Source organism: Anabrus simplex, chromosome 8 (genome assembly GCF_040414725.1).
Source record: "Anabrus simplex isolate iqAnaSimp1 chromosome 8, ASM4041472v1, whole genome shotgun sequence".
Lineage (NCBI taxonomy): Eukaryota > Metazoa > Arthropoda > Insecta > Orthoptera > Tettigoniidae > Anabrus > Anabrus simplex.
The window spans coordinates 214,367,242-214,390,575 of record NC_090272.1 but is presented as its reverse complement, the minus strand read 5'-3'; the positions used below and the strand labels follow the sequence as shown (position 1 = coordinate 214,390,575).

The window sequence follows — 23,334 nt, the reverse complement described above, 5'->3', positions numbered from 1 at the left end:
TCCACGTCAAGTAATTTAAACCGGAATCGGACTTCTTAGTTGGGTCAGATAGGCAGTCCCATACCGAAATTCCTATTCACACGATGAAACAGGTAAGTTACGATTTAGACGTGAAAGAGGAATTATTGTGTTTTGTGTTCAGGGAGATTTTGAGAATAGGGGGCGTGATGAAAGTAAGAAAAATGTGTCGGATGACTTACTTTGTGCTAGTGGTGATGGTAATAGCGGTGCTGCGATCGATAATCTTGTAGAAGTTTCTGAAATTGAAAGTGAAGTTTTTTGTGAAGTTGATGAAGGTTGTTTAGTAAGTGAAGAGTGTTCACGGAGTATACATCATGAGGATGTTTTTGTTGATTTAAGTGTACGTTAGGAGAGTAAAGTTAGGTCCATTATGTGTGAAAATGGTGACTTTAAGATTAATGAAATTTCTGATAAGAGAGTCGAAAGTAGCAGTGTTGTTGGCATGAAGGTGGTGCAAGTAGTAGCTGATATGGAAGGTGGTGAAGATGGATTAATTGTTGGGTCATTAAGTGGTAATGATAGCAACATTATAGTGAATTATGGTAAGAATTACAATAATAGAGTGAGCGTGTGTGAGAATGGAAGTGTGCGTAAGATGAAAGAAAGTCCATTCAAGCGAGTGTGTAATGTTTTATTTAATTCTGAGACTTGTGTGAATGATTTGAATGACGTGCTGTGTGATAGCGATGTGGAATGTGTGAAAAAGTATGTGATCTGTTTGCTTGCATTAATTATGGTTTTGTGGAAGAGTAAACGTAGTGAAATTCCCGCGCATTTCAGAAAGAGGGATTTCCTTTTTATGAATGTTCCGAATGAAAGTTTGTATAATTCTTGTGGGACTGCATGGGATGAATGTTTGTGTGTGAGATAGAGTGTATTCTAGACGTAGTTAGTTTTATTGCGGTACGCATTCCTCGCTTATCGATGCCAATGTTAAGTTTATGTATAGTTTTTTTCATTATATCAGGGTCCGTATACTGTGGACAGTAGAATAGGCAAGTGTGCTTATAGGCTCCTAACCACTGACAAAAAGGTCCTTGGGACATTTAATATCTATAGCCTTCGCAGATATAAGAGATAGGATCTGCACCTTGGATGTATATATTATCAATTATGAGTTATGTGTACAGTAGCAAGAAGGGATTGTGTTCAATGGTATATGAAACTATCAGAGTTTTGTGTATATAGCCATATTATTATTATTGTTTGGACAAATTGTATTTCGTGTGTGCGAATACAATGCAGTAGACGCAATGTATATATCATTATTACAGTAAATTGTGTGTTCAGTTATGCCATTATAAGGTTATGTATGAAGTTCTGTTTTATGGTGAATCATAATATGTGATATCATCGATTCACCAAGGGGGCGTTATGTGACAGTACATATATCAAACCCCCGAATTATATGTAGAAGGTAGAGATATTATTGTCAGTATTCAATTTATTATTATTATTATTATTATTATTATTATTATTATTATTATTATTATTATTATTATTATTATTATTATCGGTATTTCATTTATATTTATAAGCTGGAAGATATCCACATATGTAGGTATGAGTAATTTGTTTTGCATGAGTGGGAAAACATTGCTTTAATAACTCTGGTAATTTGAATGAGTCATATGGCTGCCCCAGTGTTTGTTGTGATGTACTTGTGTCGGGAAATTCATGAGTCATGTATATATCCCAGCCTGATGAGATGAGCTTGTTGTTGTATTAGGAAAGTTGGTGACTCATGGAATATACCCCAGAGTTTGTTATTGTCTTGGGAGGAAGAAGTAGTTCAGGGCTTGGTCTTGACTTGAGATCACTCATGATTGGCTGGCAAGCACCAATCCAGACGTATCATCTGAGAGGAGGGGGATGTTGATGTCTATAAAGGTGGATCATACGGCGGCAACCGAGAAGATGGTAAGGGACATTGTAAGGGTGATTGTAGAGAGGATTGTAAAGGAACGAGAAGGAAGATAACTACAAGCAGTAACACTGTATGAAGGAACGACAACTGACACACTGTACAAGTAGGAAGTGGTGCTGATACACGGTACTGGAGTGACACGGCTGCAATGGACTGGACTTCAAACGTTCGTGGAGCGTAGTCTTGTTATGTTCGTGGAAAGTGGCTGATTGTGGAGAGTGCTTGCGCATTAAGTATTGTAGCACTTGTGGCGGCCTAGCATTATATGTTGGTGAAAGCTATCTCAGACTTTCCATAATTTATGTTGAGGATCGACAGACGTGTGTATATATCTTTACAAGTGTTAAAATATGTGAACACAGTAGTACAAGGTACAGTATCTGTGTGATGTGATAACTGCCGATTATGAGAATCGGTAAGTCGAATTGATAAAGAGACAGTGAAGGGTATTTATCTACATACATGTACATTGTTCATCGGACCATCTACAAATGATAGCTTAGTTCTCACGCTTGTTTTCCCACGGTTTTCATTATTGTTGTTGTTGTAAATATGGAGTCTTCCAGCAATATTTTATGTGTGTATTATATGTATAATGTTGTATGTTGATGAGGTGCTCATGCACGGAATTTGTTCAGAATATAGTTAGCTATTTTAGAATCTGTGTTATTGATGAACCTAGGTGCAGTTCCTACCTAATTAGTCGTTTTCAGGAGGTTAGGTAAGGCCTGCAGCAGATGTACCAGTACGCAGCATTATGTACACGCCCTGGGATATAAAGTTTATCATGCTCTTATCTAAATTCGAGGGATCCATTATGGTGAACTCTGGCGCCCATACTACGGACATTTCGGTTAATTATGCTTATTAATTTTATTAAGTTTTTGAGTAATTTTATTTATATATTTTTATTCATGATTTTATTTATCAGTAGTCATCAACTTATTACAGTATACTCTAAAATAGGAGTGTGGTAACACTTTTCAATACGTCACACATCGCCACTGTTCATGGGTATTGAATTCCAAACTGTATTTACCTTCAAAAATTAACTTCATGTCTTTTAATTAAATGGCTATTATTACTAAGTGAGACTAAACAAACTTTTAAAATAACTGCTCTGAAGCAAAGTTTGAATATCACATTCATGTTTCATTATTTTGAAGATAATTAATTCAAAATATTTGTTCAAATAGGAGAATGGAAATTCCTTAACCCCTGCACCGTCACAAGTTAATTCCGGTTCCATTAAGATGTACAATATTATAGGTTTACTTAAGTATTTTCGATTTTTGTGGAAGATTTCTTGGTTCCTCACTTGATCTCTTACGGTTTTCTTCCTTTTCCCCTGTTTAACTGTGTGTGTTTTCCGTTCGCTAATCTTTTAAACCCCTCGTAGTTTATTAATTGGGCTAGAGTTCCATGCTCCTGCGAAGCCTCCTCTTATTAAGAAAGTTCAATGAAACTCGTTAATAGAGTGGCTTTCCCTAGGTTTAATGCGTTAGTTTTAATTTAATTTTAGTAGTCTAACAAACGGGGCCCGTTTAAACCTTCTGTGAACAATTTAAGTTTTAATTCGAATCATTTTCTGTTATTATAGTAATGTTATCAAGGTGTACTGTTTCTGGTAATGATTTAGTGTCTTTAATTAGTACAACCTTCTGTTTTTAAGTTAATGATTTGCATCAGTATCATTTTCTGAAAAGGACTACGTTTTTCAGTTTCATCCGTGTATTTTCTATTATTCACTAATTGTTTTGAACTACTTAAAATACTTTTATTCCCTCAGATAGGACGATGTTCTTTTGGTTTCATGTTAAGTTTTCATTCTTTAATTAAAAGTTTATTTCATTGAAACCAGTGTCTCCTTTATTATCTGTGTGGTTCAGCGCCGAAACAAGGAATTTTCGATCCACGGACCTCTGGGTTATGGGCCCAGCACGCTTCCATTCTCGACAACGTAGTACATGATCGTCTAAATTTCAATATGTTACCAAAACAAGGTGCAAGTAAACAAACAAGTGCGCACTATCTTGGTGTGATGCCTTGCGAGTACAAGGGCTGTAAAGTTGCCAAACTCTCAATGTGATGTACGGTATGTTGGTTATTAAAATGTAACAATTACAATTTTATTTAAGGTAAATTATGAGTAAAAATTACATTTTGTGCAAAGTTATGATTACAAGGAAAAATCACTAAAAAGTAATCATTACAATTAATTCAATTACTTTTACTCAATTAATTCCCAAGTCTGGTAAAAACACATAGAATGCAAAAGATCGAAGACTATATTTTAAAAAAAATTGTAACATAAATGTTTTCAATATAGAAGAGAAAATTGGACATTTCCTGTGTCTGCCACTGTATAACCTAACGTACACCACAACTGCTGGTAGCAGGTAGGACCCCTCTTCGGAGGCAGCTCAACCCAGGTAGAGGCGCCCCTGCCTTCATGAGTCCCAGAGCACACTGACTCGGTGTGTAAGATCAGGTAAGGGTCCCAGCTCAGGGTTACGAGTGAAGACCTCAACAGTATCTATGACGGAGAAGGTGAACTTCAGTACAGTGGAGATGGCGGAAGAGGCAGCCCTGAATTCGGGGATAAATAAGAATATAATCTAAAGGGGCCAATGGTTTCAGGCAGATGAGGCTCTTTAGGAGGGCTGATGGTCCCTCAGTAGAGGAAATGCTACTCAAATACTATTACTCAACGATGAAATAGATGTTGATTCCCATAGGGAACCTGAAATAATGTCCAATAACAGCCCATTTATATTGGTATTACTCAATGGTTTACATGGTGGAGAAGACAGGCTTCAGTACAGTGAATGAAGCAGAAGAGAAAATGCCTGACAGACTGGCTATGAAGGCACAGCTCGTTTTTTCTCGAGTCAGCGGCAGTCCATTGCAGTTTCAATGTTTGACACTACGTCTCACACATATGTGCCATGGTGAATGATTCCGAAATCATAGTGTGTGGGCCACTTCCTGGCAAGCTGTGATCCACCTTAAACAAATCCATGTCAGTGGCACTTTCTTCAGCTGTCACTTTTCACTCCAAGTCCAATAGTGATGGGATAAGGTCAGTGGAGGCATTATTTAAAATTCAAAGATAAGCTAAAGCATACTGTGAAAGAGCTGGAATTAACACTCATTGCTGGGATATGCTTGCTGAGAATTGTACACTGTGGCACCACACTGTTTATACCTCAGTTACGGTGTTTGAAGAGGAATGACAACAACGTGAAGAGGATAAACGACAAGCACGGAAGCTGGGACATGTTTCGCTTAACTGTCGTAAGCATCATCAGCTGAAATAAATCTTAGCCTTAAGTTAGGTCAGGGCCCCGAACCTAGTGTCCTTAAAATATATGGTACCCTAAGATTCAACATTTACATTATAGAAAATCAAATAGGCTTAAACAAGTGTGAAAACATATAAGAATGTTCATCATGGCTAAGAGAAAAACACACAATCGTGTTGACAGAGGTTAAAAACATAAAGTACAATACAGAGCTGGTAGTGAAATAATTAAAATCATATAGAATATCATTGCTACCAGTCAGTCAATAAGAATGTTCATACATAAAACTAGTGTTCATCATGGCTAAGAGGAAAACATACAATCGTGTTGACAGAGGTTAAAAACATGATGATGAACATTCTTATATGTTTTCACACTCGTTTAAGCCTACTTGATTTTCTATAATGTAAATGTTGAATCTTAGGGTACCATATATTTTATGGACACTAGGTTCGGGGCCCTGGCCTAATTTTAGACAAAGATTTATTTCGGCTGATGATGCTTACGACAGTTAAGCGAAACATGTCCCAACTTACAACACCAGTTGTAATGTTTATATCGTAAATATAACAAAAGATAAGTATTGGAAAGGTGGTGTAAATTATTATTCTTATTTTAATGTTCATAATCTGATGTCCAATATGGTTTACAAAGAAATGAATTACTTGTAAAGCACGGAAGTTGCATCAAGCTCAGCCCCCACAGACTAGGTCTTTTGTGAAGTGCATTCTTCAAATTGGAAGAAAACTTTGAGAACTTACACAAGACGTGTGATATGATCATAATGAGTGTTTAACATTCAACTCTTTACTTGTCTTGCACCAAATATCAACAACACACACTTGCTTCATAAATTTTATCTATCTATAATTCATGTCTTGCCTTAACTTTAATGATTTTGATTGATGATGGTCTCTAGCAAGCCCGAAACTAGTTTCGTCAAATATATGTAACTATTTTTAGGTTACAATAAATACTATCGAATAGGTGGAAATCTTTTAGCTTTTGTTTTATGTTATTAAGTTCTGTTTAGCTATTTTCCTGTAATGTCATGGTAGAGAACAATTGAACTGAACCTATTTTCGACTATTGGATATCTCATGCATGAAGTACTGTACTGCATGAGGCAAAATTTGAAATCTACAGACAAAATTACAGTTGTATTGAAATAGACAAGGAATAAAGTAAATTGAAGGTCTCACAGTTTGAAGAATGGAAGTACAGGGAAAATATAGGGAAGAGCCAGATATGTGAAAATCAAAGACTCCTTAGTCTTTGCGAACCTAATTAATATAATCAGGATCAGGGAGACCAGAAAGAAAAGATGAAAGTAAGGAGCCTTGCACAAGTAGGACAATATAGTACTCCAAACAATAAAGTATGCTGTTTTGCTGTGAGTGAAGAAGTCTTAGTGTTTTTAAACCTGAAAAAAGTTTTAGTATTTTACTACTTAATTCTATGCTTCTAAAATAAACTATGCATTTCACTTTGTTGTTCTTGTAGATAACCACCATCGTATCTTTAATCTGACTGGATACTCCAGCATTCGAGAATACCGATACTGGGATGCTGCCAAGAAAGGTCTAGACCTGGCAGGTTTACTTGATGATCTACAACAAGCCCCACCACGTTCCGTGGTTATGCTGCATGCCTGCGCTCATAATCCTACAGGCTGCGACCCAACTCGTGAACAATGGGCCAAGATAGCTGATGTCATGGAGGTGAGTTCACTTATTCATCTCACAAAATCTTTCATCAGAGGATGTAGGAGGTTGTTCCTTCAAAAACACAAATGTTCACATTGTTATTCACAACTCTTATGTTGGATTTATTTATAAGTATACATCATCCATCCGACTTCTTTATAAACTATTAAGCCTTTCAGTTTTCAATCTGTAAGCCTCTGTGAATTAATTATGCACCTCTACAATCCTCTTGTTCAGTTCTATACCTGTGTCCAACCCTTGTCCTGTTTCTCTACAGGGCAGGTATGAAGTGAGAAGAATCTTTGTAGCAAGTTTTTACAACTGGATGCCCTTCCTGATGTCAACTACATCAGAGGAGTAAATGAAACGAAATGAATGACGTGACTTTAGTAGAGGGAAGGGAGAGCACATAGCCTGCTCCTGTCAAATAGAACGAAATGGTCTGCTCAAGGCTTAACATCCCGATCCAAAGGATGGATCACCATCAACAGCGTCTATGCCCTCACTCCATTTAAACACTGCGGAGAGGTTTGGAATTGAATCCAGGCTTTTGGCACGCAGTCTAGTGATTAGAAATGTATACCACCAACTGTCCTACCCTGTGGTCCAACATTCTGATAGTGACTTTTTTTTTTTTTGAACAACGGCACTCAAACCAGCTAACCATGGTGTCAGACCACAGAGCCTTGATACCTTAATGAAAATGGCCACCAGGAAGGCCTGTTCAGTTCTATACCTGTTGTCTTCAAATCATTTTTTTTTTTTAATTTAAATTTGCTTTACGTCGTACAGACGCAGATAGGTCTTATGACGAGAATGGGATAGGAAAGGACTAGGAGTGGGAAGGAAGCAGTCATGGCCTTAATTAAGGTACAGCCGCAGCATTTTGCATGGAGTGAAAATGGGAAACCATGGAAAAACATGAAAACCATTTTCAGGGCTGCCAACAGCAGGGTTTGAACCCACTATCTCCTGAATACAAGCTCACAGCTGTGTGAACCTAACCAGACAGCCAACTCGCTCAGTGAATTAAACCCAGTGTCATCTTGGTCTCAATCAATCAATCAATCAATCAATCAATCAATCAATCAATCAATCAATCAATCAATCAATCAATCAATCAATCAATCAATCAATCAATCCTTCTAATTCTCCTACCTTCCATGGCCACGTCCATTATTTTCTTCCATAATTTATCCTCCTCCATTTGTCTCACTTGACCCCACCACTGAAGCTGATATCTACACACAACTTCACTCCTTACTTGGTCTTTATTTCCTCATTACAAGTACCCTCCTGCCACTGTTGCTTCCTCCTTGTAACTGATAACATTTTTGCCAATTTGATGTCTGTTACATTCAACTTATGAATAAGATATCTTGTGTTACTCAACGTTCAGTCTCATCCAGCAAAGTTAGTCTGAAAGTATACTGATCAAAAAGGACAAGTTTGGTTCATCTTTTGATTTGACTCCCGTAGGCAACCTGCGTGTTGTGATGAGGATGAAATGATGATGAAGACAACACCTACACCCAGCCTCCAAGCCAGCGAAATTAACCAATTATGGTTAAAATTCCCGACGCTGCTGGGAATCAAATTCGGGACCCCTGTGACCAAAGGCCAGCATGCTAACCTTTTAGCCATGGAGCTTACAGAGTACCGAGCTCATAGCATTAGTCTTGTTACATTTTGACTCAATTTCATTTGGTATACTACATTCTTGGGAGAATAAATATCCTAAGAATTTGAAATGATACACCTGTTCTAACTTTGCATTCAGTCCTGTTCACTTTCTTCCCCACTGACATCCCTTTAGTCTGGAAATGTTCATTTCCACACCATGCTCGCTGTACCTCTTTTAAAGCTACAAGATATTACTGTAGACTGAAGGTTTTCAGCACAGTCTGCCGTTAGGACCAGGTCATTAGCATAAACCAAATTGCTTACCACATTTCCACCAAACTGAATCACTCCCTGCCATTTTATAAACTTTCAGTAAATGATCCATGTAAACTATGTACAATAAGATGAGTGAAAAAGGACAGCCTTCGCAAACTTCTTACTACTATAAAAGTCCATACGCTCAATCAATCGATCGATCAATCAATCAATCAATCAATCGATCAATCAATCAATCAATCAATCAATCAATCAATCAATCAATCAATCAGTCAATCACTGATCCGCATTTAGGGCTCCCAGGTTATAACGCACTACTTTCCCTCTCAATTGTTTACTTAGTTTTTCCTTAAATAACTTCAAAGAACTTGGAAATTTATCAAACTTTTCCGATGAGGTATTTTATCTTTAAATATAATATTAGGAACCTTCTCAGAATAATTTTTGAAAAAATAATACTTTTTGAAAATTAAAACTCTTAATATTGCATGCATAAGAAAACTGAAAACACAAATGAGAAATAAGAAAATGTAAACTATATTACATGGTTACAGTATACTGTAGGCCTCAGCAGGGTCGGAAAATTTCAACTATCATGCCAGAATTGATAAAAATCTCCACAATATCTTCGCTAGACAACATGCTGGCAGTCATTTTACTCATGGAGCTTTGCCTGACAGTGACCAATTGGCACATGTGGTTATGGGTGACACAAATAGTTTACAATAGGTGGTGCAAACTAACATCATTTTTTGTAAGTATATGAAACACTATGCCTCATGAATGAGAAACCTCCCATAATCAAAACAGTTAAATGTAAAAATGAACAGCACTCCAGCTTCGTATGCACAAGAGTGTTAGCTGACCCGAGCGGTGTTTGGTCAAAGAGGAGAAAGAGTTAATTGATACAGGATCAGATAATGCTTCATCTACTCTAATTCTCTAAGTTCTATTTTCTAAAAATTCAACCACTCTTTTGTCTAGTCCAATAGATCTCATTTTCGACCGCAGTCTACCATGATCTACACTATCAAAATACTTGGATAATTCAATAGCGATGGAGTCCATTTGACCTCCTGAACCTAAAATATCTGCTATATCTTGTTGGAATCCTACAAGTTGAGCTTCACTGGAATAAAATTTCCTAAACCCAAATTACCTATCAAACCAGCTAGTAATTTTACAAACATGTCTATAATAATCAGAAAGAATATTTTCCCATATATTAACAAACAACACATGTTGAGTTGACTGGCCTGTAATTATCTTCTTTATGTTTATCACCCTTTCATTTGTACACTGGGGCTACTAAAAAATCTTCCCATTCATTTGGCATATAACCTTCATACAAATAGAAATCAAATAAATATTTTAGATACAACACTATATCCCAATCTATTGCCTTAGTATATCCCCAGAAATCAAATCAAACGCAGCTGCTTTTCTGGCTTTCAAATTTTGTATCTTCTTGTAAATATGGTTATTATCATAGGTAAATCTTAGCACCTCACCAGTATTAGTCACCTCCTCTACTTGGACATCATCCTTAAATTCAACTAAGTTCACCAGATAAAAAATTAGTCACCATTGGAGAAATCATTACAAGCATAATTTAATACCGTGTAATTCCGTCTCTGGACTAGATAACACCTGGATTCAGTTAGTGAGTCCACAAGGTTGTGCAGGTATGTCACATCCAGGTTAAGCCACTCGCTGAGAATTTGATCGCGCAATTGTACCAAATGGCAGGGATGCTGCTGTCGGTGTTTTACCCAGTGTTCCAACATGTCCCACACATTTTCAATGGGATTAAAGTCAGATGATTTTGCAGGCCATTTGAGATTTAATAGGGTAGGGGTGTGTTCATAAAACCAATCACTTATCGTCCCCCAGAAGTCATGATATGTCAAATCAATTTTTATTTTTAATGATTGGTTTTATGTGTTAGCCATACAGAACAAGCTGCAGATGTGAGACTTTGTCAGAGGGTAGACATTATATAAATAATAAAATCGAGACCAAAACTTCAGAACTGCAGATTTCCTAGTTTGTCACTTTCGCTAGTTTGTCATAGTGGGAACGATATGTGTCCATCCTGATGAACTTTGCTGTTGTCATCTTGAAAAATCGGGGTATCAGTAGCATGCTCACCATGCAGATGTAGACACCTGATCATGCAGAATGTTTAAATAAACATGCTGGTTCATGTTAGGGCTCAACTCAGTGAGTGGGCCCAATCCATGATATGAAAAACATCACAGACCCACCTCTGGCTTGAACCTCACTTTGCACACATCCAGGATGAAATGCTTCATTTGGCCTTCGGTCCACTCGACGATGTGTGTCATTGGAATATAGGAAAAAATATGATTCGTCAGACCACATTACATTTTGCCAGCTAACTACTCTCCTTGTTTGATGATTTCTAGCCCATTGAAGACTCAGTCAGGATCCTTTTCCGACCACAATCATAACGTTGTGCTTTATGTGCCTGTGAGAGGAATGGCCTTTTGCGAGATGACCGACTCCAAATATTCATTGCATGCAGTTCCCGTTGCAATGTTCTCACACTAACAGATAGGGATGGACCTTCGTTCACTGGCTGCAGCAATTCCTGTCGGGTTTGGAAGCAATTCTAATTCACAAGCCGTGAAACGTGTCTCTGGTCCCTCTCAGTCAGGATCTTATTCTGACCACAATTCTAACGCCGTGTTTCGTGGCCACGTGTAGTACACCACTGCTGGTAGACCTGTTAACAGTCCACTGTGAAACTCCAAAATATCCAGCAACTTCACGCACCGTATGGGCACGGCCAAACACGATTGCCCCTTTTTGCTACCGTCGCATCCTTATGTCTACCCATGTTGACGTACACTGCCCGTTTGAAACATCGATGCCTCACTGATCGCTACTGCCTTATGTGCACGTAGCGGCAGTGTGCATGCGGTTGAGCATGGGACTCATTTGCTGCGTCTTCTGTACAGGTTTAATGATCCATCTCTGCATGCACACATACTGTGGATCAAATAATTCTGCCTTCTGTAAGTCCTCACATATACAATCCCCTTCTTCATTAATGATCCCTGGAATGTCCGCCTGGAGCCAGTTTCAGCCTTAAATTACCTATAGATACCTTTCCATTCATATGACTGCCAATTATATTTGCTAACCTTAGCTGACATTTTTTTTTTTGCTAAATTCAATTTACTAATAAGTTCTTTAATTCCACAACCAATCCTAACTCTATTTCTTGCTAACCTCCACCTCCTTCTTAATATCTTCATTTCTCTGTCATAATATACATATTCATTTTCATACTCCTCAAAAATCAGTCTCTGGTAAGACAACAATTAGAGTATGTTTCCAGTGTATGGACTCTCACCAGGATTACTTCATACAAAAAGTGGAAAAAATCCAAAGAAACACAGTTTGATTTGTTTTGGGTGATTTCTGACAAAAGAGTAATTTTATCAAAATGTTGTAAAGTTTGAGCTGGGAAGGCTTGGGAGGAAGGAGACGAGCTGCTCAACTAAATGGTATGTTCCGAGCTATCAGTGGAGAGATGGCGTTGAATGACATTAGTAGACAAATAAGTTTGAGTAGTGTTTTTAAAAGTAGGAAAGACCACAATATAAAGTTGAAGTTCAAGAGGACAAACTGAGGCAGATATTCATCTATACGAAGAGGAGTTTAGGGATTGGAGTAATTTACCAAGTGAGGTGTTTGATAAATTACCAAATTTTAAAAAATTATTTAAGAAAATATTATTTAAACAATTGATAGGAAATCTGCCACCTGAACAACTGCCCTAAATGCAGATGAGTGGTGATTGATTGATTGATTGATTGATTGATTGATTGATTGATTGATTGTTTTAAACCCATCTCATAACACTGTATCTATTTATATTTACCATTTTCCACTGATCATAATTACTTTTTAAAAACTCCCCCATGCCTCTCATATCAACCATATGGTATTGACCAATAGTCCTACTTTAATATCTTTGTTTCTATTGCATTTATTTTTAACTATGATAAAAGCAGTTAAATGATCACTTTTACATCTATCATTTCAGTTTCCCTCTAGAATTCATCTGGTTTTAGCAGCACCACATCCAGAATACTTTCCCCTCTAGTTGGTTCCAGACCGGCCCTGCGTCTTACCTGGAGGCCCCGGGTTCGATTCCCGGCCAGGTCAGGGATTTTTACCTGCATCTGAGGGCTAGTTCGAGGTCCACTCAGTCTACGTGATTACAATTGAGAAGCTATCTGACAGTGAGATGGCGGCCCCGGTCTAGAAAGCCAAGAATAACGGCCGAGAGGATACGTTGTGCTGACCACACGACACCTCATAATCTGCAGGCCTTTGGGCTGAGCAGCGGTCGTCTGGTAGGCCATGCCCCTTTGGGGCTGTTGCGCCTTTTTTTTTTTTCTAGTTGGTTCCATCACTTTCTGATTCAGCTGTCCTTGCCAGGTTAACTAATTTACCATTTGTTGGTCATGTTTTCCATCATTTGCCCCAGTTAACATTTGGTCAATTGAGATCAGCCACTACAATCATGGTCTTTTCTGTGTCATTCCCCACGTAACTGATTATCTTATCAAATAATTCTGCATCATTGTCATCCCTTCGTGGTCTGTGCATCTCAAAAATTTAGTTGCCTATTATCCTTAGAGATGTGCCTTACTCATAGAAAACCATGTTTCTCATCCTTAACTTTTTCGTAGATTAAAAATTTTTCTTTTACCAGTATGAATATTTCCCCAGTTACCATTCCCATCCTGTCTCTTTGTTAAACACTCCAGTTCTGTGAGATAATTTCTGCATCCATATCACTGCTCAGCCATGATTCAACACCTATTACAATGTCTAGTAATAATAATAATAATAATAATAATAATAATCGTATGGCCTCAGCTACCGTATGCAGACATTTTGATTTGACGCCATCTGGCTGTCTGCTCGTCAATTTCGACGTTCCGTTTTACTCTAGGTCCGCTAGATGGCAGACAGAGTAAACCGGTTCTCTCTTGGGCGTCTATGGCTGAGATTTAATTAATTTTGTCGGGTAAATACCAAATGTATCACCAGAGATCTTTTACATGCCGACATCGTACGACATGGAGTGTCGAATGGACTTTTTTCCGCCCTTCAAAAATCCGACTACCTCTGCCGGGTTTGAACCCGCTATCTTGGGATTCGGAGACCGACACTCTACCACGGATCGATTTGCTCATGACTGAGCATTGTGACCTCATACATATTGTGTCAATTAGTAAATATGGTAAATATATGTGACTTGTCGTGCAGAAAGGGATTCAAAGTCAGCAATGGAAATTTTACAGCAGAGCTGAACAAAAGTGTCTCTGGTGTAAAAATTGCATTTCTATATTTTGACTTCTTGAGCTACCTATGGGTCTTCTTAACAAACTAAGCTAAGCAGTTCTTCACTGCTTGATGTCATAAAAACTTTGTACAATTGGAAAGAAAATGAGTGAAAGCTATAATTGCATTTTTCTCAAAATACAGTTTTCTTAACAGCAACAGTCAGTAATTAATATCTTCTGGAGTATTACACCTAGAAGCATAATTTTTTTTTTAATGTGCAGAATCTTATGCCAATTTTTGAAATTTAAAAAATCTCAGAAATGAAAAATCTGACTTTAGGTCCCTTTTAGCACTATGGGCCACATATAGAGATGGTCTTAACCGATATTTAGAATATCGGTGACAGGCGTATCTGTGACACAAAAATATCTGTGACTTTTATCTGTGACTCAGTCACAGGAAGCACGAGCATATGATTATCGTCATGGGTCACAGTTAGAGATGAGCTTAAATGATATTTCAGAATATCGGTGACTGGTGTACCTTTGGTACAAAAATATCTGACTTGTCTGTGATTCAGTCACAGGAAGCACGAGCATATTTATGATTATCATCACGGTCACTCTTTTGTCGCGGGCGGCCTGTATTGAAATACTTCTAGTTGATATGATGACAAAGTCGGGTTGTATTTTCGGAAGATTCGTGACATTAGAAGTGGGAAAAATAATATTCACATGTATAATTTGAAGTTTTAATAATGCATAGGGAAAGCTTGTTAACATGATGCGCAATAAATTAACAAGCGGAATGTGATTACCCGTGTTGTGTCTCCGGGATACCAATTATTTACGGTACTTCATGTCAGTTTAAAAATAAAAATACTAAAAATAATACATTTATGAACTTAATACTGTACAAAGATTCCTCCCATACAGGGCTATTTAGCAAAGTTGTCCACCTCAAATAACTCATGAACGGTTAAAGATATTGACATTTTGTTTTCTCTTTCAATAATGGTACCAAAGGGCTAATAATTGAATTAAAGTAAGTACTGTGCCATGACGATAATATTTTCTGGGATCATGGTACTAACTTTTTTTTTCTTAACGGTACCACACTATTTTGTACACATAGCCTTAAATCTACAAACATTACAAATTCAGCACCGTGATTATTTTGAAACACGGACAGGCACTTCTCAAAAAAAATTATGTATTCAAACATGCCTCATTTGCCAGCTGAGGACTAATCTGTTCGATTCGTGCTACATATAAAACATGAGCTAGCTATTGACAAATAGAGTTGCCACACAGGTATTCTCTCTACTGTGCTCATAAATACACTATGATAAAATGTGTGATTTAACACCTTTAATATCGCCGTACACCACACCCGGTAAACTGGAGTTGCAAGTAATCAGCTTCATTTTATTTGTCAACAGTACATGTTTCATTCCTACTTAACAGCTGAGGATGTTCCTAAGTAGGAACGAAACATGTACTGTTGACAAATAAAATTTGCCAAAAGGCAAATAAAATAAAGTATCAAAATGGTGGAAGAATTTTAATATTGTAAATCTCAGTGAAACTGGAGTTGGGAAATGATGATGATGATGATGATGATGATGATGATGATGATGATGATGATGATGATGAATATCGCTGTAGGTAGCTGGTAAATGAAAAACGGATATAGACCTCGAATTACAGCGGATAATATAGCCCAGTGAGCAAGATCCAAGTAGACAACTTAAACAATATTTTGTCACAGATATTTCCGTGACAGCGTATCTGATACATCAGTGACAGAAAAATATTGGTGACAAAGTAACAGGCTGTGGTTTATCGACCATCTCTAGTCACATATATCTATTAAATTAATTCTATTCCTTTCTTTATATTACTTCTGCAGTTTAACACTAACAACTTTATGTCATCTTTACTAGACTTCTCATCACTGCTCCCTAGTCCCCCTGTTTCCCTGTATGTACTTCCCAATAATTCTTCTAAACAAACCCCCTAACTTATACATTCCATAGCATTTCAAGTGAAGGCCATCTGAGTGTAGATTCCTATCTTCTCTCAAACCATTAGGATCTATAAATTTCACACCTAATTTCTCTCATACCCCTTCCATAACCTCATATGAATCCCTCTACACTCTCCAGGGGGTATCCCTCCTACACATTATCCCACTGATAACAATCTGAATTTTCTTAAACTTCTTCTGCACTGTCATAACCACATTTTTGGATGTACTGTGCTTTAGTGTTTATTTTTGATATTTTACCAATAATGGTTTTAATGAAATGGCTGAGGATGACCTCACAATCAAGGTCGAAACGAGCCCCCAATGAATGTTCTATGAAAACATAATTACATCATTCTTATATGTGTATTAAATAGGTAGACCTGCTCATACCCCATTAATTGCCAAAATGATCAATGTGAAATTTATTACTTAAAATGATGCTGTCATAATTAGACGTGGCTTGGCATGTGTTTGGTCAGCAGTGACTGTTTGCCTTGCTTGTCCATTGTGCATAGCAGATGACTGATACACTGCATGTGCATGTTTGCTTTTTCAGGACTGTTTACAACATGCCATGTTTAGGTATTGTGCAAAGTTCTTCTCAAACTGCGTTCAATGTAGAACAGTCTAAAAGAACTATGTTAGCATCCCCAACATTCTTCTAAGCTTGGTTTGCTCTACTACCAACAGACATTTGTATATGCTGAGCAAGCATAAAGCAGTCCTGAAGCAGCAAGTTCTCTGCAGTATATAATGTGCACCATTATACACTTAAGAAAATTGAAATTTCAACACCATGAAGGCATTGGTCGTTTGTGTTGATTTTCAAGATATGGAGCGATGCCATGTAGGTATGTAAACGATCAAAGTTTCAGTCCCATTGGATTGTTGCTACAGGTCTCCCCATGTGATTGCTCGTGGAGGAATCAACTCCAGTATACGGACTCTGGTGTAGCGTAGTTGACTTGCAGTCTGTGCAGTGAAGTGTTCCCCGTCAAACATGCCTCGACAACAGAGAAGAGCATGCTATCTACAACTGCTGCCGTTTGAGAGGGCGCGAATAATTGGGCTGTGTGAGGCTGGATTATCGCAAAGCACTGTCGCTGCACGTGTTGGCCGACAGGCATCTACGGTACAACGTGTATGGCAGCTGTGGTCAGATGAAGGTACCCACACTCGTAGACCTGGCACAGGCCCACCACGACGGAGAACTGTGAGGAGGATCGCCGCATCATTTGGATGGCCCGGATGGAACCCCATGCAACAGCAGCGCAAATTCGAGCAGCTGTGGCACCCCACGTTACACAACAAACAATTGGTAATCACCTGCATGCAGCTGGCTTACAAGCGCGTGTCCCTGTAGAAGGTGTTCCATTGACCCCACAACTGTGACGTGTAATGCTGGCCTGGTGTCGAGAAAGATCAACGTGGGTCAACAAATGGCATAGAGTCATCTTTAGTGATGAATCGCGCTTCTGTCTTGCCCGCAGTGATCGCCGGAATCGTGTGCGCCGACGTACCGGGGAGAGGGGCCGCCCAGATCTTATTGTCAAGAGGCACACAGAGCCAGCACCAAGCATTATGGCCTGGGGAGCTATTGGCTTTAATGTGAAATCACAATTAGTGCTTGTTGAGGGCACTATGACTGCTCGACAGTACATTGATAGGGTACTCAATCCAGTGGTTGTCCCTATGATGGCGAACATTGCTAATGGGATGTTTCAGCAGGACAATGCCCGCGTTCACACTGCACGCATCTCCAGAGAAGCTCTCCATGACATCACAACCTTAGAATGGCCCATCAGATCCCCGGACCTCAGTCCTATTGAGCATGTGAGGGACATGATGGGTCGACAACTGGCATAAGTCCTCAGCCATCCACAACTCTGGAACAACTGACCCATGCAGTGCAGCAAGCATGGGCCACAATTCCTCAGAAAGCGATCCAGGGCCTTATTGACTCCATGCCTCGACGAATTCATCAATGTATTCCAGCTCATGGTGGGCACATCCTGTATTGATTGTTGTCGAAACTTGCAGTCAGAGGGACCTGAAAATGTAATCATCGAATCACAACCAAACACTCGTCCTGCATGTTTAATTGCAGCAATGTAGCACCACTCCTTCTGGGTGTTGCAATTTCCATTTTCTTCAGTGTATCACACCTCATAAACAGAGTTTTTAACAGCAGTATCCTCTAATTAACATACTATTACAGAAACGTCACCATCTCTGATCAAAATTTTTGTCAGCAACTGTTGTTGCCAATTTGTTATACACAATATGATGAGTGATTATTTCAAATTACAAGAGAGATGTGAAAAATAGTGTTCAGTATGTGCTTCTGGTTTTAGGAAAGGAAGTTGTTCCCATTCTTTGATGCAGCCTACCATGGTTTTGCTACTGGGGATCTAGAGAATGATGCCTGGACTGTGAGGTATTTTGTAGAGAGAGGCTTTGAGCTCTTCTGTGCGCAGTCATTTGCCAAGAATTTTGGGCTATATAGTAAGTATATGAAGCAGGCTTTAAGTCATATAAAGGGAGATAGGAACAAGAAAAGGAACACATAATAGGATAAACACAATGACAGTTCAGCATAGGAGGAGGGAGTAACAGAAAAAAAAGATGAGAAACATAGAAGGACAAGCATAATCTCCACATTTTCATACACTGCCATAATTTGGTCTGGGTAAACTGGCTTTAGTTTTTACATAGTCATAGGCAGGTATTATTGAATTATTTGAAACAAGCAAGATACCCGTGCTTTGCTACGGCTTTAAAATGAAAATTATTATTCAAAGTTTTTCATTTTGGAGAGTCCACTGTCAGCTAAGCCTGGAAAAAATGCCCTCAGTTCGTATGTCAAAACGTTTTTGGGGGAATGATTATTTATTTTCTGATCTAACACTCATTTGAACCCCTTATGGAATAATTTGAATGTTTAAAACCCTATCTTATTTAAAATCTGGAATGTAAAAGCAACCACCAACCTGTGAAATTTTTATTTTGTACATCGAATAGTAATGGAGGAATGAATGCTTCTTAAGGGGTGAATGTTTTTAAATATTTATTAACATCTAGAGTATAGAAGACCAACCTTCATAAAAAAAAAAATGTTACTGCCTGAAAGGGTTTCGGAAGAATGGATATTGTGTTGTTGAGGGTCAACCACCATCTAAAGCCCTTAGGGGAGAAATATTTTGAAGTATATGATATTTTACACCTAGGACATAAAAGAACAACCTGCTCGTAAAATTACAACTTTGTACGTCAAATAGTTTTGGAGGGATGAATAATTTTGTTTACGGAGCTAACACCGTTTAACACTTTAGGGCTGGAACATTAAAAAAACACTTCCTATTTCACACCTAGGATTTGGAATTGGAATTTTGTCTTCGTATGTTAAACCATTTTGGAGGAAGGAATGAATATATTTGTGTTCAGATCTTAACCCCCATATAACTCTCCGAGTGGTTAAATTTGTTTCAAACCTTATGTTATTTTACGCCTAGGATGTCATTTGAAATTGTAACTTCATAATTCAAACTGTTTCATATAAATGCATATTTTTGTCATCATTCCTCACCCCCCAGACAAAACCCCTTAGGGGTGTATTGTTTTAAGCCCACTTCTTAATTGTATCCTCATAAAAATAATTCAACTCATTTTACACCCCCTAAGTTGATTGACTCGCCTGCCACAAAATAAGTGTGTCTTTATTTTTAAAGGAGATTCCAAATACTAATTTTCTCTTCCATTTCATCCTTCGTTTTCGAGATGTAAGTATCCTCAAACAAAGAATTCAACTCATTTTTCAATTCATTTATCTCCGCCCTTAATTGGATTTTCCAAAAACAAAAAATACGTGTTTCCTTGTTTTAAAAGGAGATTCCAAATACCAATTTTCACATCTGCAATATCTTCATTTCTGGAGAAACCATCATCCTAATAAAAATAATTCAACCCATTTCCAGTCATTTTAGACCCCACTTAAGTGTTTTTCTGAAAACAAAAATATGTGCTCCTTTATTTTTAAAAGAGATTAAAAATAACAATTTTCATGTCTGTATTATGTGGCAAGTTATTTTTATATACTGTAGATATGTTCATTTTAAAAATTCACCCCCTTTGACACTTCCCCTTAAGTGGAATTTCCGAAAACAAAAGAATATGTGTTTCTTTATGTTTAAAGAAGATTCCAAATACAAACTTTAATGTCTGTAACAACTCCAGTTTTTGAGATATTAGTATCCTCATAAAAAGAGTTCAATTCACTTTTCAGTCCTTTTTACAACACTCTAAACCCTTTCAGACCTTAAAGAAAAAGGGCAGTGTGAATTTATGTTTGTACGTCAAAAACTGACTAAAATGCTCTTAAATACATATATTTTTAGTTTATTCTACAAAATAAAAGTTAACATCTGAGAAAAAGCACCGACACAATTGTGCGTGTCAAGACTTAATTCACTACTTACAAAAATGAAAAATTACCTCATTGCATGTGAATATACATATGTACATGATCAAATGTTGTATTTTACAGTGGGGGATAATTTAAAACAATTAAATCTTCCTTCAAACACAAGTAAATATTACATTTTCTACACTGAGGATGAGTTTTGCTTTTACTGCCCTTTTGGCAGCAGCACCTTGTCGTCGGATCTGAAAGAAAACTGGAGGTGTGAATTTTTGTTTGTACATCAAAAACTTACTAAAATGCTCTCAAATACATGTTTTTACAGTTTATTTTACAAAATGAGAATATACACATGTACATGATCAAATTTACTATTTTTTTGTGTGGAACAATGTATTTTAAACAATTAAAATCTTATACATTACATTTCTCATGTAGAGTACGAGTTCTGCTTGCACAGTCCTTTTGGTGGCAGCACCCAGCACTCCTGCATGCATTGCCTCTAGGGAAACTTAGCCTGCACACTTGTGTGTATCAACATTCAAAGCCTCATGGTATTAAGTACGATGTTGTAAGTTCACAATTTACATTTGCTAAACAATTTACACACTTCATTGATTATATTCTGATATTCAGTAGAGCTTCTAGATTAATATGAATGCAATAAATAAATACTTATTTTAGGTATTACTGCTTCCCGCCATCTTACCGATGAACCGTACTTTTAAATTCTTCTTCCTGCCCCCTGGTGGTCAAGCGCTAAATAAAAACAACTGAAGTACATGCTACATGTCCTGCACAAGCATTACAGTCCAGCCTAGCCCCAAGAAAACGTCAAATAAGCTCAGACATAAATAAAATATGAACCCGCACAATTGTGCGTACCGTAAAACGGGGTAACTTTGGCAACTTTTTGGTACTTAAAAAAAATAAAATGTGAAATATTCCCTCTAATTTTCTGAAAAATATAATATAAATTCTGCCATGTTTGTTCTTCATTATCGAAAGAGTGGCCGGAGTTACCCCATGTTTTGGGGTAACTTCGGCCGCCATAAAAATAACTCTTCAAAGTAGTGTTACTTCGGCCACCGTGAATGTTTTTTAAAAAACTGCAAAACGCCCAGTATCAACAATCACAAACATATTAAAATGATTTAAGGTGAAACAGATGTATAGTGATCATTTTCACTGTTTCCACAAAGAAGAAACTATTTTATTTAGCCTAAGCGTACAAGCATTGTATGATATTACAAATTACATGTTGCATTGCATAAATTTTTGTAATGGTACAAAAGATAATAAATAAAAGGTAGGGAAATCATAAAGCCCAATTGTATGGACAGGAAAGGCGGTCGGAAAAGAAGCAATTATGCAGACTGTTCTCATAATACACTGTCTTCTAAATTAGAAAACATCTGGGCCATCAATCAAGTTCTTAAATGTGTATCATCCATGTAAACTGATATTCGTCTATTTATCATTGAAAATGGAAACTGTCTTTCCCCTCCCTGTCAGGATAAACTTCCCCGTTTATTGTTATTGTGCCTTTATTAATCTCTTCTAAAGCATTCTTGAAGTAAACAGGATTGTAATTACAATATCGGCAGCCGCGTAATGTTTTCCTGTACGTTCTTGGCATGGCCGAAGTTATCCCGGAAGAGGATAACTTTTATCACAAAAATATTCCCTGAAAAACCTATTTGAATAAAATGCATCAAATTGTGTTGATTAGTTACCAGACGAACTTACATTTTGACCCCATAAACCACTGGAATGAAGAATCGAATGTTGGGGCTAGAGAACAGTTTGTTTTCTGCTGTTACCAGACAAGACAATAGTCGGGGCTGCAAAAAAATCGATTGACTCAACAGTGAGCCTGCCAATGTTATTTGGACTACCGAGTGTTGATAAAGCATTCTATTGTACGTGCATTTTAGTAGTTGCAAGTGATTCATCTTTATCAGTATAGGAGGCAAGAGAAAATAAGTGTTGCTATTCGTCAGTGGCCGAAGTTACCCCACTTTATGGTACACGGTCTGAAAGGGCTATGTGAATTTTCCGAAAATAAAAACTACGTGTTTCTTTATTTTTAATGGAGGTTCCAAATACCAATTTTCACGTCTGTAATATCTTCAGTTTTGGAGATACCAGCATCCTAATAAAAATAATTCTACCCTTTTTCAGTCATTTTAATCCCCACCACCACCTTAAGTGCTTTTTCCAAAAAAGTATATGTGTTACTTTACTTTGAAAGATTAAAAACACAAATTTTCACTTCTGTAATATATCAAGTTTTTGAGATATACTACATATTGCTCATTTGAAAAATTCACCCCCTTTAACACTTCCCATTAAGTGGATTTTCAGAAAACAAATTATGTGTGTTCCTTTACTTTTGCAGGAGATTTCAAATACCAATTTTCACATCTGTAACATGTTACATTTTTGAGATATATCATACAAACACGCATTTTAAAAATTCACCCCATTTATGCCTCCTGTTTACCCCCTCTTAAGAAGATTTTCCAACAACAAAAAATACGTGTTTCTTTATTTTTAAAGATGATTTCAAAACCAATTTTCAGACTGTAACATCTTCATATTTTGAGATATAAGTATCCTCATAAAAGGTACTCAACCCCTTTTTCACCTTTTTTTCACACCCCTTAAGAGGATTTTCCAAAAACAAAAAAATAC

General features: G+C 37.4%; 1 protein-coding gene across 1 annotated transcript in view; it reads left to right on the top strand.

The window, feature by feature from the left end:
* Positions 1–23,334, top strand: part of LOC136878712 (aspartate aminotransferase, cytoplasmic) — a 55,610-nt gene that overhangs the window by 15,509 nt on the left and 16,767 nt on the right. The window contains exons 4-5 of the mRNA XM_067152154.2: positions 6,757–6,974; positions 18,575–18,725. Of these exons, the coding sequence (XP_067008255.2) occupies positions 6,757–6,974; positions 18,575–18,725 (369 nt within the window). The remainder of the gene's footprint in view (positions 1–6,756; positions 6,975–18,574; positions 18,726–23,334) is intronic.